This window comes from Camelus bactrianus, chromosome 15, assembly GCF_048773025.1.
Source record: "Camelus bactrianus isolate YW-2024 breed Bactrian camel chromosome 15, ASM4877302v1, whole genome shotgun sequence".
NCBI classification, from domain to species: Eukaryota; Metazoa; Chordata; class Mammalia; order Artiodactyla; family Camelidae; genus Camelus; species Camelus bactrianus.
The window spans coordinates 52,091,046-52,118,081 of record NC_133553.1 but is presented as its reverse complement, the minus strand read 5'-3'; the positions used below and the strand labels follow the sequence as shown (position 1 = coordinate 52,118,081).

The window sequence follows — 27,036 nt, the reverse complement described above, 5'->3', positions numbered from 1 at the left end:
AATCTGACCATTTCTCACCATCTCACCCTGATACAAGCCATCATCATCTCTCACCAGATTGCTAAAACAGCCTCCTAATAGTTTCCTTATTTCCATTCTTACCCCTGTATAATCTAGTCTCCATTCAGAGTCGGAGGGCTTCTTTGAAAGTTTAAATCAAGTGATACCATTTTCCTGATTAAAAACTTGTCTTTTGTTTCTGTTGTTCTTAGAGTAAGTCTAAATTCTTGGCCCACTTACTAGGTTAGAAGAAAGAGTAGGTGCTCTTGCATTGTGAAAAAGCTTGGCTTGAACAAGAAATGGACAGAAGGTCAGAAGGAGCAGAATGAATGTGCGGGGATCAAGATAAGAGATAAAATAGAAAGAGAGGAAGGGGTGTTCTCTTTCAGGACCTTCTTTTTGAGTATTTATTACATAAATACATGCTTGCATATGGAAGCAAAAGTAATAACACAAAACTTTTCTCTAATGAATTTATCATTTACAAAATGAGTCCCTACTCAAATATTTTCCTATGCAAAACACTAGTACTTATTTTCCCCACCCTATCTCATTTAGTGGTCCTTCAGTTGACATCCTCATTGGTATGAACTTTGAGATTGTGGTACACATCCAAAAATATTCATCAAATGTAAGTCAAATGAATCAAAAAGAATTGCAAATCTTACAACAGGTATAAGATTTCATGAAGTTTATGAAAGTGATATTAGAGAACTCTTCAAATCACATGCAATGCTGTTGGCAAGTGAGGCTCTGCAATCATACCAGTTAGCAATAGAAGCAGAGAAAATAGAAAAAGAAGGTGCTTCAAAAAGGAATAATTTGAATATTAAGCAATTAAGGGAGGTCATTAAGAAAACTCGATGGGGCTCTTGATAATTTTTGCAAAAATGACTCTCTACCTATGAAGAGAATGATGGAAAAAAAGGACCACAGACTGGGAGAGCACAGACTGCAAATCACCTATAGGGTATAGGATTTATGCCGAGAATATATAAAGAACTCTCAAAACTCAATAATGAGAACACAAGGCCCCCAAAAGGGGACAAAAGATTTTAATAGATGTGTCACCAAGAAAGATATATGGATGCTAAATTAGCACTCAAAAGGATGCTCATCATTATTAGTTATTAGGAAAATGTAAATTGGAAGCATAATGGACTACTACTACATGCCTACTAGAAAAGCTAAAAAGATTGACCATACCAAGTAGGCAAGGGTGCAGAGCTACTTGAACTCTCATACGCTGTTGGCAAAAATGTAAAATGGCATAACCACATTGAACAACAGCTTGCAGTTTCTTAAAAAGTTATACATATACCTACCATATGATCCAGCCATTCAACTCCCAGGTATTTACTCCAAAGGAAAGGAAATATATGTCCATAAAGACTTATGCATTAATGTTCATAGCAGCTTTATCTGTAACAGCCAGAAACTGGAAATAGCTTAAGTGTTCATCAACAGATGAGTGGATAAGCAAATTGTAGTATTTTCAAACAATGAAATACTAATCAGTTATTTGAGAGAAAACTATAAAACCACACCAATCTTGATGAAGACTGTGTAGTCACTTGACCACCTGGGAATCTGTCAGAAATGCAAATTGTCAGGCCCTACTCTACACCTACTGAATAAGAAACTCTGGGGGTGGGAGCTCTCTAAACCACTGCCTTAGACTCATTTGCTAAAAGTACCAAATGAGGGTTCTTGATATGTCAGTGTTCTTTATTCTCAGTAACCATTTATGGCTAACTTAAAGATAAATTTATCGGAAAGTATCAGGTAACTGACAGATTTGATGAGAAAATATAAGAAACATTCTCAGATAACAAGCTGCAATTAAGGGAGTCAGGGTAGTGGGGGAAGGGTATAGCTCAAGTGGTAGAGGGCATGCTTAGCATGCACCAGGTCCTAGGTTCAATCCCCAGTACCTCCTCCAAAAAAAAAAAAAAAAGGGGGAGACAGGGTAGCTAAACAGTCTAGTTAAGATGATGCTGCCACACCAACGTATGGCATCTCTTCTACTTGCCATAGTGGTCACTGTAGGCAACCATCTCTCTGTGATAACACAGCCATGAATGTCAGACTGCCTATACTATAGTTACCATAGATCCAGCATCATCCATCATCCCTTCATCTTGGCATTACTTGCTCAAGATTCAAAGTACATGGTGGCCAAGCCTGGGTCACAAGGCTGTCAGGGGAGTGAGTAGAGGGTGACTCCTTAGGCTTCAGAAGTTAGAGCTTACTTCTTACCAAGTCCTAGACAATGGGGGATTTCCCAAATTTAGCACATGGGTTCAAACACTGAGTAGTCAAAGCCAATTACAGATGCCCACTATTGTAAGTGTTCTGCATAAAGTAAATTAGGTGTATTTTTGGCAGGACCATATTCTAGCAGAATCAATCAAATGCATTCTTTGTATTACTAATTATGGATTATTCATAAAAGAACTATCCATAAAATTTACTCTTTCTTTTTGAGAGATACGTCTTCTCATTCAAGTGTTGGCTTACAGTGGACCACAAGAGTGGATGGTACCAGTATGTGCCTTTCGATTCCATGTTTGAGTAAAGACTATTAATGAAATGATTGGGTTCAGAACATCGCTACTTTGACTAAACTCTTGGTGGCCTTCAAGTGGTGTTACTTAAAACTGAATTAATTGGACATTCATAGGCAAAAATACGAACTTTAACCTAAATGTCACACCTTGTACAAAAATTAACTCAAAATGGATCATGGACTTAAATGCAAAATATAAATCTATAAAACTTTTAGAAAAAAAAATCTCTGAATCTAGGACTAGGCAGAGTTCTTAGATATGACACCAAAAGTTTGACCCACAAAAGGAAAAGTTCACAAGTTGGAGCTCATCAAAATTAAAAACTTTTACTTTGCAAAAGAGCGTATGGATGAAGAGGATGAAAAGACAAGCTATAAACAAGAAAATATATGCAAGCCATATATCTGACAAAGGAATCATAACTGGAATATATAAAAAACTCCCAAAACTCAAAAGCAAAAAAACCAAGCAATCCAATTAGAAAGCAAATAAAAAACAGGAGCAGAAATTTCACCAAAGACATGAAGGTGGCCAACAAGCACATGAAAACATAATTAACATCATTAGCCATTTGGCAAATGCAAATTAAATCCACAGTGAGATATTGCTACACACTAATCAGAATGGTTAAAACAAACAGTAATGGCAACATCAAATGTTGGCAAGATACAGAAAAACTGGATTAGTCATACATTGCTGGTGGGAATGTAAAATGGTACAGCCACTCTGGAAAACAGTTTGGTGGTTTTTTATTTATAAAACTAAACAAAGCAACCCAGCATGACCCAGCAATTGCAGTCCTGGGCATTTATCCCAGAGAAATTAAAACTTATGTTCACACAAAAACTTGTAGATGAATGCTCATAGCAGCTTTATTTGGAATAGACAAAAACAACCCAGATGTCCTTCAGTGGATGAATGGTTAAACAAACTATGGTACATCTATACCATGGAATGCTATTCAGCAATAAAAGGAAACAAACTATTGGTACATCTGACAACTTGGATGAATCTCTAGGGAATTATGCTGAGTGAAAAGAGCCAATACCAAAAGGTTACATCCTGTTTGATTTCATTTATATAACAGTCTTGAAATGATAAAATTGTAGAAATAGAGAACAGATTAGTCATATCCAGGGATTAGGGACATGGCAAGGGTCAGGGAAGTGAATGTGACTATAAAGAGCAACAGGAGGGATCCTTGTAGTGATGGAAATGTTCTTATCCTGCTTGACTATATCAATGTAAATATCCTGATTGTGATATTGGACCACAAATAATACCAATTATGGGAAAATAAGGTAAGGGTACAAGGGATTCCTCTGTATTATTTCTACCACTACTTGTGAATCTACAATTATCTCAAAATAGAAAAGATTAATTTATAGAACAAAACAAAGCAACAACTAAACAACTGAATTACTCAGGTTCTGAGTCCAGAAAGGCAGCCCATTCTCTATGGGTAGGGATGAGCTAACACTATTAGAAACATACCACCAACATACATAGATACATGACTTTGTAACCTGGTCTCAGTTTACCACCTTGTCTCTTCTCCTGCCATAATCCACACTTTCTGTGCTCCCACTGCAATGTACTCATTGCTCCTTGGCCTAACTGGGCCCACTGAAAACTTCAGAGCTTTCCATTACTGATATCTCTGCCTGGGATATACGTAACTAGTTGACTTCAAGACTTTAAGACCCTAATGTTGCCACTTCAGCTCGCCCAAGTATTTGGTTACTGCCCACAGCATGGTATTCATCTATCTGAAATAGCTTTTAGGATAAAATCCAAAATTCTTAACCCAGTTTACAACGTACTATGTGATCTAACTCTGCTTGCCTTCTCAGCCTTATCTGCACTCCTACTTTCTCTCCCTGAGCACACTGGTCTTTTCTGAGCTTCTCAAACAAGTCAAGTTCTTCCCCCACCTCAAGCCTCTACTCACTGTTTTCCTAACCAGATTATTTCTATTATCCTTCTCCCCAACTCCTCATTCATCAAGTGCTACTTCCTCAAAGAAATCTTTCTAGACCTCCCAGTCTAGGCTAGGCCTCCCCTGTTTTACACAATCAGAGCACCTCTGATCCTATTAAAGCACTTAACAAAATTATAATTAAATACCTAGAGATAGAGTTGTTGAATGTCTGACTGCCCTGTTAGACAGTAAGCTCAATAATAACATGCAGAAATGGATCTTAGGAAAATAGATATTTGATGTTAAATTTTAAGTTGTTTGTATTTTGAGCATATAAATCCCTTTCTCTTCCTGAACCTGTTTTCATTTTATTGACACACACATACAAAAACCTTGTGTGAATGGCTTGCTGTATAGAAATTTAGGAAAAAAGCCAGGTTCCATGTTTGGGTTAAAGCAGTTCTGGAAACAGGGACAACAGAAGCCTTGTGGTAAACAGAACTAGTTTGGCAGAAGCAAAAGTTTAGAGCTGGGAGTGACCATAAAAAAGTTTAAGTCCCCATCCTCCAAAACTGACAGAACTATTGGATGAGGCATTGAAGTTCTCACAGTCTGTAGAAGGAAGTTTAGTTTTACCTAGAGATCTTAAGAGGTAGAAAGATCACAGAAGACATCTGGTTACCATTTTAATTTATCTGTTTACTTGTTTGTCAATCCACTAGACAGTGAACCCCTTGAGGACAAGTTCTGTGTCATCCATTTTATGATCTCAAACTTGGCACTCAGAAGGCACTCAGTAAATGCTTACTGAATTAATGAATATATACTTCACTCTGAAGAATTAGGGATTTGATATATTACCCTTCGTGTGAATCTGTAAATTTCAAAAGAGATTCTGCTTAGCACAAAGTAAAAGATTGCAAAGGGTAGTATTTCAAACATCAGATAAAATGTGTCTTGCTGGCTGTTCAAATTATTTATGCAGACAATTCCATTCTCAGCCTATGAGCAAGGCCTGTTCTATTTAACATATAAAAACAGGGTAGGTGGAAAGAGTGTACATCCTCCTTGTGCATTAGTTATTATCTCTCCAATGACTCTATTGTTAATTTCTTCAACTACTGTTAAAAAATACAATACATCTCTTTACTATATTTGATTATGAGGGAAGCTGTGACCGCCTACATTATTCACAGCTTGTCAAAAAGAAACATGAAGAGCTTCAGCTGTGTTGAAAAACCCCTTTTTGCATTTAAATATCAAATAGGCTTTTTTTTTTTTTTTAAATAACACAAATTTATTATCTTAGAGTTCTGGAGATCAAAGCCTGAAACAGTTTCATTGGGCTAAACTCAAAGTGACAACATCAATGGCCACTTATGTGATATGAAGATTCTAAAAAAAGCTCTTAATCGCCCAGATTACTCCCTTTTGTTCCCATGATGTCTAATATTTTAAAGTTAGAAGTTCACTCCTTAAAGGTCCAGTTCCAGTAGTACGGCAGACAGAGCTAATGCAGAAACTGTCTTATATAGGAATGCTACATTAAACATAAAAGTAAGTGATAACCATAGATGAGTTCACATACAGAAAAAGAAAATCTCCGGATACTAGAAACAAAGAGGAAAGGAAAGGTAGAGTGATAAGCAAGTGAGTTAACTTTGCATCAACTTTGGGGCAATGTTATTTGATCTGGAAACAGCAAATGAATCGGGTTTTACTTTACTATAGAAGTTGAAGCCTTGGACCTTAGGGTGTTCGAAGTAAAATATTGCATAAAAACAGAACTCCCCATGGTTGAATTCCTGGGCCTTTAACTTGCATGGGATAGAAATCCAAATCTTACATTTACTGAAAAATGAACAGAAATATTGGTTGGTACTAGGCCTGTCATAGTTTTGTGGATCTGGTGCAAGCGAACAAAAAAATTTCTCTGGGTTCCATGGGATTTCCACAGAATAAAAAAGCCATCTGAAGATGCTCTTATAGTATAAAACATAAAATACAAGTAAATGATCCATCAGGAACAAAAATCAACACATAGCACACTATTATTTGAAATAATAGAATGCCTACATATGATTCTCTAAAATAATTAAATAAGTATGTCTAAAATGATTAAAGAAGTCATTAGAGCTATAAAGAACAAAACTCAATAAAAAGTAGAATAGGGAGATTTGAAAAAGAACCAAGTAGAACTTCAAAGCTTAAAAACATAATCATTGGAATTAGAAACTCAATGGACAAGTTAAACAGCAGATCAACACAGATGAACAAAGAATTCTAAGAATTAGAAATAGATATGATAAAGTTACCCAGAATGAGGTAGAGATAAAAAGACTTGCAAAATATAAGTAAGAAATATCGAGGTTAGAATAAGAAGGTATGACATGTGTCTAATGGGCATTCTACAAGGAGAGAAAGGGAACAAAAAGTTGTGAAAATACCTGAAAATTTTGCATGACTGATGAATGATATGAATCTTCTGATTTAAGAAACACAAATCCTCTGAAAAACAAATAAAAAGAAGCCTACACTTAGCTACATTGTAGTCAAATAGCAAAATGCCTAAGAAAGAGAAAAACTGTAAGATAATAGAAAAATTCATTCCATTGGCTCTGATTTCCTTCTTACTAAATATACTGGGTAAGAAGGGGTTTTGGTTGAAAAATTCACAACTTAAAAATCCTATAGGAACTAGGGAAAAAAACCTCTCATTTCTCAGGTCCAATATTCTTGTGACTTTAATAAATGCAACACAGAAGGAGTTTAGATATTTACTTCTAAATAGTGTGCTCTGACAATATTCATCTACTTGTCAATATACCCCTAGTCCCAAATACATCATATACAGAAAAAACTAAGGCAGGGGAAGGCATGAAACTAACAACCTGTCTTTTTTGTTCACCACTAATAAATGGATTATGAAGTAGTGGGCCAATAAGTATTTCAGTGACATAAATATTTGATTGATAATTATCCCTGCCAATTCCTCTAGCTTGAGGAGAAACCTCTCTCTTCAGAATACTTTCCATGAAGGGCTACTGAACTTTCAGGGTCTCCCAAGAACAGCCTGTTTCCTAGAAGGGTCTCATAAGAAACTAACGTTTACCTCAGGGTCTGACTAAAAGCATACTGGGTTATTATCCTTTGGCAGAGTACCCTGAACTTCAAGAGAGAAAAAAAATGCTTGAGAGTTGGTTTGAGAAGATATTAGCCCCAGACTTTGGGCACTGTCTTTAATGATGAGCAGACCAGGTCTTCTGGAGAAACTTAAGGTCTTCCTCTATTCTCAACAGAAGGGGCTTGAATAGTGTTTTCTATACAACTTCACAAAGAATAACAGAAAGGGAGTTCATCTCTTTTGCTCCAATGATTCTTCCAATTTTTGTAGTTCAGACATCCATTCCCAGGGAAACTAACATCATCTGGAACTCTTTCTTTGAAATCTTGAATCTAAACATTCCTGTTCTTCCATATCCTTTGCTTCATATTGTTCTTGTACCTCATCAGGATCTGAGTCCCTTGACAGCTCTGCTCTTTAATCAGTCCTCTTCTCTTAGACTTCAACCAATTTAGACCTTAACCATTTTCTTTCAAACATTCTCAACTCAATGATCTCTACTTAGAGAATTCCATGAGTTAATACAGATAAAGCAAACAGGTTGCGAGAAGTCCTCAACAAATAGTAGCTAAAACCACCACCATCACTACCACTAACATACAAAACATTCTCTTGCTTCTTTGCTATTCTATCAAACCAGTCTGTACATCATACAATTGTGGGCTGCTAAATATTATTGGGGAAAATCACTAAACTGGGCAGGCAGATGATGATAAACTCATACTTCCAGCCTTAACTGGCAAGCAGTTCTGTTTCTCTAATCAGTTTTCTGAATTTTGAGACTACTGTAAGCCTTCTCCAAACTCTTCCTTCACAGAGAAAAAAAAGAAAAGAAAAGAAAGAAAGAAATCATCAGAAAGAACTTCAACTTCCAGCCACCAAATCTACAAACCTTTCTGCTTTTGTACCTGTCCTTTCCTGCCTTCCTCCTCCGACAGCAGCAAGAGAGTATGGTTTGCTGTAAGGGCCAATGACTCTACATTCTCCCCCATTCTCTATCATCTTCATCCATATACTTTCAACCTCTCTCTCCACTGGCTCCTTCTCATCAATACTTAAACATATCCCACCTTCTAAAATTCCTCTTTTCACTCCAACTACCCTCTTCTCTCTCCTGTTCTTCCCACCCAAACTATTAAAAAATGTTATCTACCTTTGCCATCTCTATTTACTTCCCATTCATCCTTTGTCATTGTAATCTGGTTTCATTCCTACACTCCACTGAAACTGTTCTTCTCTGTTCTATCAATAACTCCAAAAAACCCTTTTTGGGTCTCATTTCATTTGACTTCTCAGTCACCTTGGTACAGTTAATCACTTCCCCCATCTGAAATGCTGTTTTTTAAAAATGCCCACTTTCCTAGATTGCCCACTTCTCTGACTGCTTCTTTTGAGTATTCTTTGTAGACTCTCTCCACTTACTCTGTCCATCCTTAAATATGGGGCTTCTCAGAGTTTGGTCAAGGGCCCTATTCTTTTCATACGGTTAATTAAACAAGGAGGCCATTAGGCAAAGGTGGCTCTAATGCCTTGGTGGCCTATTTAAGCAAACCAAGGTATAAGTGTGTAAATGCCCCAAGATTATGAAATCTAAACACTAAGGACAACCAATCACAAACAGTTAACTAGGCTTTACGCTGTAGCCAGTCAAATAATTAACTTTCTTTGCTTCTGCACATTCTCTATATGTCTTTCCCCTGGCTCCTGTGGCGCTCCTAGGTTGGCTCTCCCCAATTCCAACTGACCTTTGCTCAAATAAATTCTTCAGATTTTTAAATATGCCTCCGTTTGTCTTTTAACAATGCTCTATATCTTATTCCCTCCAACCCATCCATAAGCTAATCCATATTTCATTTTAGACGGCCCTCTTGATTCATACATCAAAATTATTTCCTTATCCCTTAGGCATTTCACCTCCATAGCTGTTTCTGCTGTGTTTTCTCAATGAAGGGCTTCAGTATCTATTCAGTTTCCCAAGCCAGAAATCTGACATCATCCCGACTCTTCCCTCTGTTTCACTCTTCATATTCAATCAACTACCAAACTCAGGTCATTCGTGCTGAAATAGCTCTCAAATCAATTCAGCTGACATGCAGGCCATCATTATGTCACATCTCCTTAAGGGAGTCTGCCAGTTTCCAATCTTGTCTGTTGTAATCCATTATCCACACAAAGCCAGGGTGCTTCTTCAAAAATGTAAATTATATCATGCCACTCCTGTGCTTAAATTTTTTCAGTTTCTTGTCGCCTTTAGGCTAAAGCTCTAAAAACTCCCCAGTACGTCCTTCTCAGTCTCAATTCTCCACTCCTCTCTCTGCAAACAATCTTCAGTCATTCTGAAATTCTGTGAATTCCTAGAGTGCATGCATGCAAGCTGAGCTGAAATACACGTTCCTCTCCATTCTTTCTCTAACCAACTCTGCACTCAACCCTTAAGCCCTTTAACTCAACTTTGTGTATCACTTCTAGGAAACCATCTGACACCCCTCCGTTTGAAGTCCTCTTTAGGTGTTTCCAGAGCATCCTTCACTTAACTAGCAATTAAGCGCAGTATTGTCTTGTAATTGCGTATTCCCTAGTCTATTGCTCTACGAGATTGTAAAGCCCCCGGAGGGCAGAAATCAGGTGCTTTTAAACTTTTCATCTCAAGGGCCTAAAAGGAGCGTCTGACACACAACACTAGTTCAATGGATATCTGTTGAATGAATTTGAATTTTTTTTTTTTTAATGAAGGCGGCCAGGAGACTACCAGAAAGACGAGGGATTAAAGGGGACAAGTAAAAAAACCCATAAGCAACAAGTGGGACGGACAGAGTACCTAGCTTTTTCCATAAACTCGGCGTGGGGTCGTCTACCTCGTCGGAGGCCACGGCGGCTACGGCCCCCGAGGGCGGCCTCAGGGAGCGCGCGACCCCACACGAGGAAGGACAATAGCTTGGAATTCGGCCTCGTGTTTCCGGTGGGATAGGCTCGCGCTCGGCCGGCGAGGCCCGGGGGGTGGGGGCTCCGAGCCCGTCCCAAGGCGAGGAAAGCGCGGCCCCCTCGGCTCTCACCGCCTCCGCCGCCGCCACCACCTCCTCCGACGCCGTCGCCCCGCCCCGCCCCGCCCCGCCCCGGAAGTGACTAGAGGCCCGTCCGGAACCTCTGGGCCCGGCGGCTGCAGCGTCACCAGACGAGCCGGTGCGGGACGGGTGGAGCGGCCGCTGCCGCCGCCAACGAACCGGGAATCGCGCGGGCCAGCAGCGCGCCGGCTAGGGGAGGGGGCCCAGCGATCGGGCCGAGGGCGACGGGCCTCCTGCTGCCGCAGGGCGACGACGACGCGGAGGAGGCGGAGCCCGGAGAGGGGTGGGGGCCGGGGAGGGTTAAGGTGGGAGGGAGTTGGGGGCTGTCCCGGGGCCAATGGAGCCGGCCGGACGGGCTGGCGGCGGGGATCCCCCGGAGCCGGGTGGGCGTCCCGGGCCGGACCCGCGGGGCTTCGTCCCGCAGAAGGAGATCGTCTACAACAAGCTGCTGCCTTACGCCGAGCGGCTGGACGCCGAGTCCGACTTGCAGCTGGCCCAGATCAAAAGCAACCTGGGCCGGGCAGTGCAGCTCCAAGAGCTGTGGCCCGGGGGCCTCTTCTGGACCAGAAAACTCTCCACGTAAGTGTGCTCGGGGCCTGCAGGATGGGCCGGAGGTAAAGGCTCGGTGTGACGGCGTCCGCGGGGGGCGGTTCTTTGTCCGTGCCGGACAGCTGGACCCTCAACTCTGCCCGGATTCGGGCCGATTTTCTCCGTGCAGTAGTCCCACGGTCGCGACCGAAGCCTGGGAAACGAACACTCAGGCCTTCTCCCTGCCACTTTGCTACGGGATCTTTCTGGCCCTCACTAGCCCTCTACGTTCTCCGCAGCTGATTCTCCCGCAGGTTTCTGGTTGCTGTCTTCCGACATTCCCGGGGAGCGGGAGGGCATTGGTCCCCCAGGGAGACAAGCAGATGAGCGGTCCTCCAAGGGTCCTCGTTGGACCTTTGCCCGCGGCGGGAGGCGGTGAGGGGAAGCCGAGAGGATTCGTCTTTGGGCGAGCAGCTCTCGACTTTTCCTGATGTTGCCTCTGGTTCTTTCTTTCCCTACGGTCCCTGCTTCTATCCCTTAATTCGCGTCTAGAAACTTTCTGAATGGGAAGGAAGCCGTAGGGAACTTCCAGGTTCTGCTTTTTTGGGCCTTCTCTGTCTTTGTGGATTTGATTGAAAAGATTGGTTTAAAGTTAGTTTTCAGCGCATTCTTGGGCTGTGTACTAGACGTTATTGTTGAGAATGTTGAGTCTTAGAACCTCGGGAAAGTGTATGTTGCTCCTGTTGTGACATTTCCTTTGGGAAAATATACTAAGGAAAATAGAGAGAGCTGTCAGATTGTCCTGGGCGTTTTTAGTATCGGCTTTCTGTAGATTTTTGAGTTGCTACGATGAATATAAATTACCTAAATCCGTTTCAGTTGTTCTGGTCTTTTGTTTGTTTGTTTTCGCATAAACTAGCTGCAAACTGTAGTGCTACTGAAATTAGGGGAAGCCGAGTAAAATACAGTTGGGGAAAAGGTTAGAGACTTGTTTGCTAGATGGGCATCTTCACTGTGTCAGAAGAACTTTTTGAAAAAAGACTTTTGCTGTATCTCGTTTGGTTGACTATACATAAAATCTGGCAACATTTTATGGTCATGCATGTGGGTACGGGTCTTTGAACACAAAAGACTTAAGTCACTTATCCAGTGTTTACCCAAATCTGCTGAGTGAACTAGGTGATGACTAAGGGTTTTGTAATGCAATAGTCGTCTCTCCATTTCCTCACAGGATGATTCTTATCTGCCAGTTATTAGGGAGCCTCTGACAAATTTCTCCACTTGGTGGTGGTGGTGGGAATAATTACCATTTTAATTGAAAAGCAAAACTAAAACACTTAATTTGCCCTTTTCAAAGAGTGACCATAAAATGTCAAGGTTAACAGCTCTCTTCTTGATTAAAGTGTGGTGTTAGGATCCATGGGAGACTTGGAGAAAAAAGAAATAGAACATAGGGAGAAGAACCAGTTTCAGTAAAAACAGAAGAATGTTTTATAAATGATTAAAATCGGATGATTTCTCAAGTGAGCCTCCTAGGTTTTTGCGTTACTTGGGCACTGTAAAAATAAAGTTACTCTGTCAGTTTCAGTGTTTCCTCATTTTAATCACTTGGATTAGATTTTCCAGAGAATAACCATTTTGGGGGACACATAAGGCTCTTTATAGGTGCACAATATGTAAATATTACCAATGTGTGAATGCATATCTGGTTTGGGTTTATGAATCAAGAATCTACAGAGGTGTAGTTAAGCACTGTTTTCTGACTTTTTTTGTTACTAAGCTTGGCAACTTAACACCTAGAGATTTATTATTTTTGGCTTATTAGGTATATTTACCTAGAAAGGGCTAAAAATACAGTGGAGACAGCCCTTGGTATTTAGGACAAGATTGCAGTTATGTGGCATAATAACCTATGAACCCAAAACCATTTATATCTAAGTAACCAGCAAGAATGCTATCAGATAGAATTTTATTTTGGAACAGTGGTTTAACGCTGCAAAGTGATTCTTGGGATTACGTTATAAGACATTTTGAACTTGGTGGGACATGTTGTGATCTTGGGTGTATTTTTTTCTCCTAAGTTATGTTAAGGTGACCTGATTATAGTTGTGCTTGTTTTTTAAGCCTTGTGTGTGTTGCACAAGTTTACATCTAAATGATGCCAAAACATGTGATGATAGCTGTCGGTTAGTTCAGTAGTGATCTAAATGTACTTTGTAGAAGAATGGAAAGCAGCAATGAAAATAAGATCTAATTTTTCCCATTAGCTCTGTGATTGTGGTCAAGTATTCAATCATGTGTTTCAGGGTACCGGTGAGAGAAATGAGGGATTTGGACTGAATAATTCCTCAGAAGCTTCCCTGCTCTGTTATTTTATGATTTTATTTTTTATCATCTAGAGGCTCAAATAAGCCAGTGTATATCTTTCTACAAGGACTGTTTGAGCAGTGTGTAAAGTACTGGAAATAGTTGCACAAATCAGGTGCATTCCTAAAGAAGACCAGAGTGTAAATGCTGCTGTTCAGAGGCACTTGGACTGGATCCCTGACAGTGGTGTTTGTCCACTAATCTGGGTGTCATAGGACTGAATAGAGTTCTGGTTTAGGAGATACTCAGGCTCCCCTTTTCTTTTTCTTTTTTACTTTTTACCTCATTTTGGTAGTTATAATTATCTTCCAATCCATCTCAAGACATGCAGGTCTGTTTAGCAGATCTCTGTGAAGAAAGGTTATTTCTGTGTGTTAAGAATTGGCCCTGTGATACAATACAAGCTCCCTTAGTTTAAAGTACTGCCTGATCAGGAGAGATTGTGTGATGTAGTACATCACAAGACCAGTTTTAAAGAAGCAAGGAAACAAATCCTACAAGAGAGGCTCAAACCTAGTGGTCTTTGGGAAATGGCAGTCAAGACAGAATGAAAGGTACCAGTAAATGACTGCTATGGCCCATGTAGAGAATGAACGGAACTGAAGAAGGGCTAATCTTGAAACTTGCCTTTTCTCCCTTGTCCTTCTGGACCTTCTGTGAGAGACCGTGAGGTCTAGTCAGAAGAGGTTTGTCTGTACCTGGCATTGCCATGAACATTATCATAGGTCTTGCTTAACCTCTCTGTAGCTTTAGAGTCCTCTTCTGGGGAGTGAGAGTGTGAACTACAAATGATTTTTCAAACCTAAAACTTAGTAGTGGATTGTTTCATAAAAGCAAAATCTTAAACACAAAATAAGATAATTTCTTTTGTGCTAATTTTTATTTAAAGCAGAATTTTGATTTTAGTGACAATGTGGGTTTGGAGTATTATGAAGCAAATTTAGATGCTTTCTTTCAGTGAAAATGTATTCTCTACTGTTTTATAATGAAATGACTGTATTATACTAGAATCATTTTATTTGCTAATTAAACTATAGCTTCCTGGTTTAATTATTATTGAGAAAGTTATGTAGCCTTACTGGATAGGAATTGGATTAAACCACATAATGTATTTAATTTGATTATACCACCACTGGAAACTTAAGTTTAGTCAAGATATGTGTTACCAAATATACTTACTTATCTTCTCTTGTGAAAAGTAATATGTGACTACAGGAGCACCCAAATTCATATTATCTCTGTGTTGGTGAAGAAAGGAGAAAATGCTAACCATTGAATATCAGTTGTCTACTAATAGTGTGTCTATTTGAATATTGACATTGTGAAATACACAATAAATATAAGTGCTTTTTACTTGTAAAAGAATCTTGAAATCTTGGCAAATTACCACATTTAGCAGTGAGAACCAGTTAGAGGTAGTGGGAAAGGTTTGTCTTTGTTATTAAGTAACCACACTCAAAATGGGACCCAAAATTTTGTAGTGAGAAAGTTGATTTTCCATAGAAAAAACAAAGTAAATGAATTCAGTGATTTTGGGAGACATGAATTTGTCTGATAAAGTTCTATGACAGTATGGTAAGGTATCCTTCACTTTTGTTTTTCTGTTTTGTTTTGTTTGTTTTTTACTTAACAGACTATTTTTTAGAGCAGTTTTAGGTTCAGAGCAGAACTGAGCAGAAAGGACAAAGTTCTCATATACCCCCTCCCCTGTCCTCCTGACATGCACACATTTGATTTTTCATAGCAATGCCAAACTCACATATTTTTTTTTAAAATGTTTGAGGCCCTTCCCATTTTCCAGGGATGTCTCTTACTCATTCTTTTAAAATTCCTTGTCAGTTTTCTCTTCAGTAGTTAACTGGCTATTTCTTGTCAGTTTCTTATGTCATTGTGACTATATGTGTGATTCTGATGTGAACAGTTTTCTAATTTTTTTTTTTTGCTTTAAAACATTTTTTAATATGGAAAGTATGAAACATACAGGAGAGGGAAGAATAATATAATAATCCTGGGTGTACCCACCACCCATGTTCAACAGTTACCAACTCACGGCCAGTCATGTTCCTTTTGCCATCACTCCCTTCAACCATTTTTTTTTGGGGGCATATTCTTCATTCATAAATGTTTCCAATATATATTTTTAAGGAGAAAGAAAGTAAACAAAACATCGATACCATTATCAAACCTAAAAAAAAACTATTTCTTTGATCAACCTCAAGAAGTTGGATTCTTCGTAGAATTTATGATTTTACTTCTGAGTTTCCATTTCATTTGCATTGTTTTGTCTAAGGTTTACTATAAAGAGACCTCATGAACAGATGAAAGAAGCCACTCATTAGTGAACATTTTCATATTATGACATCTTTCTTTTCCCCTCTTAACTTTGGAGACATAGAATCCTGGGATAACAAAGGCTCCCTTGAATTATCTCTATTATAAAATTGAAGACGCTTAGGTTCATTGATTAATACATAATTTGATGCAAAGTAGTAGAGGCAAGAGTCTTCTTTGAACAAATTATTTTGTAAATGCTTTGTATGGGCGAGGCACTGTTTTTGTCACTTGCGATATGTCAGTGAAAGAATTCTGCCCTCCAGGGAAGTTCCAGAGTGTTCTTTTTCTCTTACTGCAAATTTCTGTTCATTTAGGGCAGAGCAAGCAAGGTAATTCCATCAAGAAATTTGGGGAAAGAAAATATGAATTCTAAGTACATTACTTAAAAAAATTCTTATTCTGACTAGTATGTTTTAATGCCTTACACTGAGGCACTGAGACAGGCAGTTAGAAAAAAAAAATAGTAAAACAACACCATTCATTTTTCTTCTAAGATCTGAAAGTGTCACTTAACAACAATTTCCCCAAGTGTTCTTGATTAAGTGTTATAAAATAAAATTATCTTTGAAATACGTGTTCTTAATTGAGGTGAAACAGAGGCAAATTCTTAATGTTTATTAAGGGACACTTATGTATTAGTGAGTAAGTGCACAACTTCTAAACCAGTTTTTCTCAGTGTAGAACCTGGGAGTTATCTTTTTTCTATTAAGTGAGATTCATTTCTAGTGAATCTTCTTCACCACCTCATGTACTTTTTAATAGAAAATTCAAATCCATGTTTCCCTCTAACCTTTGTAGAAAATTTAGACCAAAATCTCATTTGTACTGTGTGAAAAGCAAGCTGAGGACATGGTAATAAAAGCAACAGCAAGCAAACAACAACAAAAACCCTCCGCATTCATTGAGACCGGCCAGTGGAATGTTAAAAGCAGCACATACTATAAATATTCCCATTTGGAATCCTGAAGTTGGCTCCTTCCATATTCGGCCTCCCCTCAGCATTTCTTCCCTTGTAGTGCTCTCGCTCGCCCTCCCTCCCTCCCTCCCTCCCCCCCCTCCATCCCTTATTCATGCTTTTGTATTCTTCATGTGCATGGCTTCTCTGTGCTTTGAGCTTCCTTGAGGTCTGTGTCTTCCGTGTTTACCTCGCCTTCTTTTTGCCCCCAGCACTGAGGGCAGCAGCATAGATAGTCATAGGTACTCAGTAATACTAGAGTGAACTTTTTTTGTTATTGGTAAGTTAAAGCATTATGCAATTCCAAGGATTTGTTAATTTTAATGGTCAAAATGGAGAAAATGAACCTGGGATGAGATCTATTTTAATATTGGGTTCAAAAGGAAGTATGTATTTAACCAAAGAAGTAGAAGAAAGGAGCATCTTGGTTGAGGAAAAGAACGGTGTGTTTCATAAAACAGAGAGGGTACGGGGGAGTGGAATTTAATAAAGTTAATTAGAGAGCAAAGCAGATTATATTAGTTGCATCAGGGAGTTTGAGACTTTCACTTAAAAAGAAATCTGTAATTATTATACTTAAATATTTCATATTTGTGGGCATCTCAATATTTCTTCTGTATGTTCATTTTTAAGTGTTCGTAGAGAATTTTCCAAATTGTGGGTTATGACCAAAGGGTTGTACAGTCAGTTTAGTAGGTCTTGACCAGTTTTAGTTTGGTTGGGTTTGTTGAACTAGACTAAAATTATTAGAATGGATTTGTAAGTAATAAAGGTGAATGATCAGGACCTTTGTTTCAGTTATATGTATGTTTATGTGTATCTTGGATTATGTATTTATTACTATGAGTTGTGGCCAAAAAAATCGAAGGCTACTGATTTTTACAGGCTTCTTTCAGTACTTCAAATATATAATCCACACCTATTTATTGAGCTATAAAGATAGAAAGGATGGAAACAAAAAGCGGGAATAGTTAAAAAAAAAAATCAGTAACCCAAGGGATTTTATGAGAGAGCATTCATAGATTGTTAAATGAGTGGTGTAGATACTGCCTACTATCTGTTAAGGGCTCAGAATGTGCCAGCACTATGCTAAGGGCTTTATATTCATTTCATGTGATTTTCACAAACAACTCAATTAACTGTAGGTTTGTTTATTCCAATTTTACCACTGAAGAAATGAGTCTTAGTGATTATGTAACATCCAGTTTGCCTGCTGACCCCAGGTTCTTAACCATGATGTCCAGAATAAGGAAAGCTCCCTGGACTGTATCACCTGGGAAGACTACCAGGGAAAGAGAATCTGCAGCTGAGCCTTGAGGTAGGATTTGGTTAGGTAAGGAGGAATTTGGAGAAAGACATTTAATGTGTGGGAACAGAGAGTGAGGAAGTTGATCATACAACTGTTAGTCTATACTCAGAGCATTATATTGAAATAATCAGTTGTCTGTCTCCCTCTCTAGGCTGCCTGCTCTAGCGCCATTTGTTACTTATTTTTATGTTTCCATTGCCTGTTGCCATGTCTGGCTCTTAAAGTGACACTCAGTAAAGCATTTTAAGAAATGAATGCCCTTTATCCATGCCTCAAGAGAGACAACTGGGAAAAGAATAAAGGCATCATTAGGTGTTAATAGTGAATGACTTTATTACTCTAGAAATTGCCATGTCATTTTTAATAAGTCATAAAGGATATAACTATGACATACAGTGTGCTGAAACTCCAGTGTGTTCAACGTGTGGTGGAGGGGAATAAAGAGATGTAGACCCCAGATCTCCTTGTCCATTTAGAGCCTTCCATCACAAGTACTATGCTTGGTGAAGATGATAGACTCAGTTTTTAGTGAGTTTTGGAAACCTACTCTCAATGTTTTAAAGCCAATTTGTTTAATTTGGTCAAATATTTATTGTTAGTTTGAAGGTTGTTTTTTTTTTAAAATAGAACTAGCCCTGATGAGCTAATTGTAATTATGCACATCACTATATATCTCAAGATATAATTGTACATTCAATCAATTGAAAAAATGTTTCCCAGTATTCTCACCTTGTTTCATTACCAGTTAGAGCTGAGGGTTAAATCTATGTGGAGGTGTGGTCCCTGTCACCAAGGAGATTTCAGTCATCTGCAGAAATGGAAGAATGTATACATGCGTAACTATTGTATGAGATAGAATGTGAAAAATTCTCAAGTTTAGTACAAGCTATTAAGGAGCAGAGAAGACAAGATAGCACTTTTGATTGGGAATGAAGATGTTGTGAAGGGAGGAATCCTTAAAGGATAGATAAGCTTCTAAGGATATGAACAAATAATTCAAAAGAAAATAATGAGAAAACATAGTAGGCAAACCTCTTGTTTTTTCCCCCCAGGATAATAAAACATAATAACTTTTATTTATCAAGAATATTTTCTTCTCAGGCAGGCAAAAATGCCATTCCAAATACATTTTATACTTAGTGCTTCAGGCTGAAATTTATTTCTGTAATGAATTTCAACATAAATCCTGTTTGTTAGGTTTTTGTACTCCTCCACCAATACGTCAAACAATTTGAGTTAGGAATTCATTGTTCAGTATTTGTACACTTGGACAAATATATAAATGCGAAGATGTCTATTAAATATTGTTTGTAATTTTTAAAAAAACAAAAATAACATAAATGCCTAAAAATAGAATTGAGTAAATCACTATTTTTAATGGAATACTAGATAGCTGGTAAAAAGAATATGGCCAGTCCATATTTATAGGCATAGAACAATATCTTGAACTTCTGTTAAATGAAAAAAAAAAGTAGTAAATGATATCTATAGTATCATTGCATTTATGTTTTTATGAAGTATATACATATGTACATTTGTTTATAAATAAAATCTAGAAGGATATATCCCAGCTGTTAACAGTTGTAGACAACAGTTCAAATTTGTATGATTGGTGAACCATTTAAATAAGCCTATATTGCTTTCCTAATAAAATAATAATTTCCTCCCAATAGTATTTTCCTCTCAGGTCTCCAGGATGCAGCTTATAGTTGGTAGGAGAGAGAGAGAGAGAGAGAGAGAGAGAGAGAGAGAGAGAGAGAGAGAGAGATAATTAAATATATAGGTTTATGGGGCCATTCAAAGATTTCCAGCATAACTAGATATAGATACCAAAGGAACGTTATCTTTTTATCCATCACTTAACTCATTGTTTATCTTCTGGGTTGACCTTATTCTTTTTTTTTTTTCTTTTTAACTAGGCAAACATCTTAGGATATATTTAACATCTTAAGTAATTAAAGAAATATAAGATGAAATAGATTGTGTATTATGTTTTTAATGATTTAAATAGATTTTTAGAAGCATATATTGTGCTCCAGTCAGTCTGCTAAGGTTAAGTGGTTCTCAAACATAGTGAAACATCTGGAAAACTTAAAAAAACAAAACAAACAAACAAAAAACTGGTGCCTGGTACCCCATTCTAGAACAGTTAAATTAGAATATGTTTCATGCACATTAATCAGTTATCTATCACCATAGCCCTCTAGGAACCCCAGGTTTTACAAATAGACAACATTGAATAACTTGCCCAGGGACTGACACAGAGCAATTTGAATTCTCAGCAAACTTGTAGGACCATGCTGTTCCTGCTTGCTTGGCTACTGTGTTGAAATCAACTCATATTCTGTCTATCCAGAGCTGATTATAATGTTGGGAGTTGTAAAGCAAGTTAGCATGGAAACATAAGACATCCTCCACTTTAGATAAGGCCTTTATTTCAACCAGCAGTCACTTGGAATTCATATCCTTGTTTATTTGTTTATGATGGCCTATCCCTTTTTTTGATCCTCAGCTTGATCTTTTTTGGAGGGGAAATAGGAGAATAAGCAGTTCTTTTAGTTGTGTCTTCATGTCCCAGAAGTATGCTGTTCTTGCTCTGTTCCCGTCTGGAGCTGTCCCCTGTGCCTCTTGCGTCCTCTTTCCCCAAATGCTCAGATTATCTTGACCTTGAGTTGCCTATTCAGAGTGATGACAGCTCTCTAGTCTTTCAAGATTCAGTTCAATAATCACATATATGATGAAACTTTGGTTTAAGAAGCAAGAATCACAAAACTCTAGAAAGACTTTATCCCCCTCCTCATATATATTACTTAGTTTTATGGGTATCTGTCTCCTCACATCTGATTGTGAGTTCTTGGCCTAAAGGAACTATTTAGTTCATACTCTTGTGCTATATCATTTGCTCTAGAAATGCTTTTAGAAAACAGGTAAGTGAGTGAAAAGAGGAAGAGAGGTGGGTTTATGAGAAAAGCCTGCATTTTACCTGTCTACTTTTCTAGCAGTGAGGAGTTATATCTGCATTTTTAACGTTACGTGTATTGATGAAGGACTTAGTCCTGGAATAAAGCCAAAGTAATTAATTCCCGGTCCTCTAGTTTTCTCTGCTAATTTTGCCTTTAAAAAACTTTTTTTTTTTTTTTTTTTAAAATTTGGTGACATCTTAGGAACAGAAGGACAAGCCTGGAAGTGATATAGCTACAGGGAGGTGTGTATATGTGTGTTTTTGGTGGAGGGAGGAGTTGAAGCTACTGTCTGAAATAAAATTTTGTAATTGTTCTGGGATTTCATTGGTCATGGTAGTTTTCCTGGCTGTAAAATACTTGTCATTTAGCCCTAGCTGTCAAGTATTAAAACACATTAAAAAAAATCCTTATGACTCACTATTTATTCAAATAGTGTACATTTTAGTACAGTTCCATTGTTTTAAAATGTAACTCTTGCACATTTCTTTTAGAGACATTTCTAATCAATCACTGGTTGGTATTATTAATGGAGCAATTTTCCTTCAACTACCATTATTTTTTTTTATCTGGGTGCCATATAGGAAGCCTGCTGATTTTAAAAAACCTGTTCTTAGATTTTCTTACATCGTCTAAAAGTAGTTTTTAGTTGATTGTTTCAGATGTTTTAGGTATAATAATAGAATTTACACCATACTGTTCTTCCTTTCCTGAAAGAATTACCGTTATAAAAGTTTCCTAGTTTACTCTTTAGTCCAGATTCAGAATAATGCTAAATAATAACAGTAAAAAAAAAAGTCGTTATTGCCTGAATATTATTTTAAAGGAAATACCTCTTGGAGGAGGTATACCTTAAGTCTGATAGTGGCTATTTAATTAAGACTCATGCCATGTTTTTAAACGATTTGGTTTCTTTTCGTTATATCTGGTTAATATTTTCTAATTTACATTTTATTATAATCAGACTGGCCAGTATAATATCCACATGTTAGAATTAAATGAGGTTTTCTTTGTGAACTATTTTACAACCAGTTTTATAGGTATTCACAGAAGATTGAAAGGAGGGCATAGTTTCTGTAAGCTCACAATTTTTGTTTGTCTTAGTCAGCTTTATTCATTATATAATTTCTAATTAACTTTAGTTGAAGTTAGATTTAAGTGGTAAAGACACAGTAGTTGATTTTGTTGCTGTTAGCGCATAAAGTTTCATTTTCTTTTTCAAGACTATGTAATAGTTGGTACTGTATACTTTTATCAGGAGTTGCATTAACCAGTGGTTCTCTCTTTTTTTGTAGTAGCCATCCTACATCTATTAGAGATTGAGCAAAATGATGATAGCTTTTATTCTTTATGAATATAATGAATTTAAACATCTATTGCAGTTACTTATTGTGATTCCTGCTCTCATTTTTGGCTAGTGAGAACCATGCAACCTGACTCCTTTGCTCTTTTAAATAGGACTTTAGTAATCATTGATAAAGGATTTTTTAATTAAGGTAATAGTAGGCATGTGGAAATATTGATTACCTAATTTTAAACATTGTATAACAGAAGCTGATGTGAAATGTTTTTACCTGTTAATTTTAACTATAATAATTGACTTTAGAAAAGTTTGAATAGATAAAGGCATATAAAAGAACATGAAAGTCACTCCGTTTTACCACCCAGAGGTAACATTTTATGGTGTTTGCTTTATCTTTTAATCTAATGCATGATTGTGTCTTCTATTTAATTGCATATTGTATTTGTTTTGAATCCTGGTTTCTTGTATAACACTCCATTTCACATCCAATAAAAGTTCTTTGAAAACAATTTAAAATGACTACATTGTAGTCTAAAGGCATAAACTACAAATTAACAAACTATTCTCTTATTTCAGGCTTTTTCGTCCACCCCCTACCCCAGCAAATTTTTATTATTGCAAATGTGCATTGAGATTTTTTGGTATTTTGATTTGATATTCTTCGTTTTTATTTGGGACATATTGCTGGATGTGGGTTTTTTTTTAATGATCCATAAATACTTTTAAGTACTTACAATGGTAATAGTTAAAATCTGGTTTTTAAAATTTCAAGCTAAAGGTTCCATTTTTTTTTGTCTCATAAATAGGACTACCCTAAATAAAACATTTACTCAAGATTAGATATCACTGCCAAATGTCTTATATGTTTTTAGTAAAGTCTTAATGCTACTCTGAAATGATGTTAGTTTTACTTTATTGATGGATATATTTAGAACCTTAGAAACCCAGTGATCGCCTTGAAGAAAAATAACTGATGAAAGACAGAGCTTTTATTGAAAACCAGTATTTTTAGCCTCTAGCCAAACTCTAATTCTTAGTTCATTTCCATAGTGCTGTATATGATTTTGTATTTTACTTTAAATTTCCTTGCAATGTATAGTAACTTATATTTAGAATATTTGGTAGAAACAAATCTTGATAGTATTGTGTGTTTGATTAAATAATTACTGTTCCAGGTATGCCACTGTCTTTCTTTACTTGAGAGTAAAAATTAAAGCATTTTATTAATACACTATAAGACTGTGAGGAGGAATCAGTTGAAAAGTGCTTTTGTATTTTACTGGTTTTTTTGCCCTTGTGGGAGGATGGAACATAATGACTTGTCATCTATATATTTTGAATACTTTAGAAATATCCTGTTCAAAAGTTCAATCGTGACTGTTGCCAAGGTTTTCAAGTATTTTAAGACATCTAATAGTAATTTTTAGTACTAAAATTTAATGTGAAAATTAATTGGAAAAAAGAAAGGACTGTCTTTAAATATGGTCTGAAGTACAATTTTTGAACATAAAAATACAGAAAAGCCAACTGGAATAGTTTTTAAAAATAGAGACTCTTAGTCTCCACTCTCAATAATTTTCAAATTTTTCTTTTTTTAGAAAAACAGCTTTATTGCATTTAATACTCCCAGTATTTTTGATGGACTAGTATTTTGATGGAGCCCAGGAATGTGCATTTTAAATGGTCTGTTGTCTCATAGACATTTACTAGGTAATGTCAAGCAGTTTTTCCAGAGTGGCTGTACCACTTTATACACTCACCAGTAACAGCATATGAAAGGTCTGGTTCCTCCACATTCTCACCAAAACTGGGTATTGTTAGGCTTTTTAATTTTAGTCAGTCTGGTGATGTGAGGTTTTAATTTGCTTTTACTGATGAATAATGATGTTGAGTATCTTTTCATATGCTTATCAGTCATCTGGATGTGGTCTTTTCAGAAGTGTCTACTTGAGTCTTTTGCTCATTTTTTATTCAATTTTGTCTTACTGATTTGAAGGAGTTCTTATGTAATTTGGATGAGTACTTTGTCAGATGGATGTATGTATTCCAAATATCTGATTAGGCTTTTCACTTTTAATAGTGTTTTGTTATGAATAGAAGTTCCTGATTTTAGTGAAGACCAGTTATTAATTTTCTTCTTCTAGTACTTTTTGTGCTCTTCAGAAGACAAAATGCTGAGACAAGAATCACTTTCTGGTTTGTAGGAACTATTTGCTTTTGACAGGGGAAGTGGATTTCTCAGTAATCCCCCTAAAACCTCCAGTTTTGTCAGCAGCTCTGCACTCCTCTAAGAATCCCCTTGTTGGTCTTTTCTTTTCACAGTGTGAAATTTTGGACCCTGTGAATTTCATGTCCCTAACGTCTACACAGTTGTCTCAATACTGTAGGAAAAGTGGTGGGCTTGTAGGTAAATTATTTCAACGGCTTAGAGCAGTATTTCTATAGTTTTTCCACAGAAGTCATCTTAGCCATGGGGGAGAGTAAGTGAATAACCCGAGGGGCGTTTGGAGCCCTGTCAAGGCCTGAAGTAGCTACTAAGAGCAAGAGATGCTGCTTTGGACTCTTTTCTGTTTTACCTTTAAAGTGCATGCTTTTTTTTTTTTTTCAGGGATTTGGTTTGTTTTCATTTGAAGGTAGCATTTAAATGATCCTAGCTTTTACTCTTAACTTTTCAGTGAAATTGAGGGAGGCTTCAAGAGGCTGTACCTTGTTGATTCAGGAGCTTGAAGTACCTCTGGAAGCCCTGGGCTTAGTGTCTCTATGTACTGTCTTCATTAATCCATTTGCATTACTAGTCCAAGGTGGTTAAGAAACTTTCATAGTAATTACTGACAGAGGCAAAACAGTGTCTCAGGTCTCATTCATTGCTTCCCCCCATACTGTTTGGTTGCATAGTACTAAGGTGAAATCATGGAGTTATACCTTGAAAGGACAGAAGAGAACTGAATAAATACACAACAGCCTGAGAAAATAAAAAAAAGAGTGCTCTTAAAGGATCAAGAATTTTAAGGATTTTCTGGAAAAGGAAAAGCAGTTAGGTATTCTAATTTTAGAAGTTATGCATAAGTTTAATTTGATCTTAGCTATTGGGGAAGTACTAAATACAATATAAGGAATATTAATGGTGTATTTTCTGTTGATTTATGCATTTGTCTGTACAATGGTCTTCCTCAGAAGTTTATGATTTCAAGTATCCAGCAATTTATTCTAAGTAAGTTTTGGTTCCTTAAGTTTTAGTTACTTCTGAATCCTCACATGTGCCATGATTTGGTCATTCCTGCTTTTGGGGACACTTTTTCCTTAAATTTGCTTACTGTTGATACTTTTGATTACATTGATTCTCTTAAGTTAAAAAATGGAAAATGTATAATTTTGAGATAAAATACTGTGCCATTTTTAGTAGTAACTTTATTTTATTAGTTACGAGTTAACTTAGAAACATAGTACAAATTATGTAACTTGCTGTATTGTTTCAGGATTCTCAGTAAGCGTTCATAAAAAATTCTTGAGGTTAAAACAGTAAAATTCTGTGTCTGTACTCTTGTTCTGTTTTATTTTTTAATTATGTTGTGATATGTAGTTACAGCAAGTTTAAGTAGATTGTGACCTTGAATGAGCACTTGCTTCATAAAGGAAATGGTACAGAGGGATTCTTTTCAGGTTACTGTGACCAAAGAATGTCTTTCTTGAACAATGAGTGGATGCAAAATGTTTCACATCAAGGACATTTGAAATTAAGGTGTAACAGTACATATTTTTGATACCCATTGAACAATAGCTCCCTGTCTCTGCTTTCCCAGCCCCTAGCAGCCACCATTCTACTTTCTGTTTCTATGAGTTTGATTACTTTAGATACTGCACGTAAGTGGAATCATACAGTATTTGACTTTTTATGATTATTTTATGATTATTTATGGCTTATTTCACTTAGCATAATGTCTTCAAGATCCGTCTATGTTTTGGCATATGACAGAATTTCCTTTTTCTTTTTCTTTTTTTGAGGGGGAGGTAATCAGGTTTATTTATTTATTTATTTATTCATTTTTAATGCAGATACTGGGGATTGAATCCAGGACCTTGTGCATGCTAAGCGTGTACTCTACCACTGAGCTATATCCTCTCCCCTCCCCGAATTTCCTTCTTTTTAAAGGCTGAATAATATTCCATTGTGTGTATATATGTGTGTGTGTGTGTGTGCTACATTTTCTTCATTCATTCATCTCTTGGTGGACATTTGTTACTTCCACACTTTGCTTATATGAATAATGCTGCAGTGAACATGAATGTGTCACTAGAGCTGTTTTTAAAGGCTGTATTGATTTTTGTCTTGCAGATATATTCGACTTTATGGGAGAAAATTTAGCAAAGAAGATCATGTTCTTTTTATCAAGTTATTGTATGAGCTGGTATCAATTCCAAAACTGGAAATCAGCATGATACAGGGATTTGCCCGTCTCTTGATCAACTTGTTAAAGTAAGTCAATTTCCTGTGATGTCTGCTGAGATTTTTTTGGTTTGTTTCTTCAAAGTGTTAGGGAATGAGGTGAGCTAAATGTTTTTTTTTTTTTTTCCAGTTAGGTACAATTTGACTGCATATATACAA

General features: G+C 37.0%; 2 protein-coding genes across 8 annotated transcripts in view; one reads left to right on the top strand and one right to left on the bottom strand.

Annotated features, from left to right (window-relative positions):
* Positions 1–10,720, bottom strand: part of ACYP2 (acylphosphatase 2) — a 218,367-nt gene extending 207,647 nt beyond the window's left edge. For 3 of the 7 annotated variants that reach the window (XR_012498962.1, XR_012498963.1, XR_012498968.1), the window contains exons 1-2: positions 10,434–10,719; positions 6,939–6,999 (exon numbers count right to left, since the gene is read on the bottom strand). Coding sequence is in view for 1 of the 7 variants with exons in the window: in XM_074341148.1 (XP_074197249.1) it covers positions 6,939–6,999; positions 10,434–10,447 (75 nt within the window). In the remaining 6 variants the exon portion in view is untranslated. Of the gene's footprint in view, positions 1–6,938; positions 7,000–10,433 lie in introns of all 7 variants that reach the window. The other 4 variants (XR_012498967.1, XR_012498965.1, XM_074341148.1 and 1 more) reach the window with 4 other exon arrangements.
* Positions 10,721–10,875: 155 nt separating this feature from the next.
* PSME4 (proteasome activator subunit 4) overlaps positions 10,876–27,036 on the top strand; it is an 85,298-nt gene continuing 69,137 nt past the window's right edge. The window contains exons 1-2 of the mRNA XM_010951858.3: positions 10,876–11,256; positions 26,767–26,907. Coding sequence (XP_010950160.2) covers positions 11,015–11,256; positions 26,767–26,907 — 383 coding nt within the window. The 5' untranslated portion in view covers positions 10,876–11,014. The remainder of the gene's footprint in view (positions 11,257–26,766; positions 26,908–27,036) is intronic.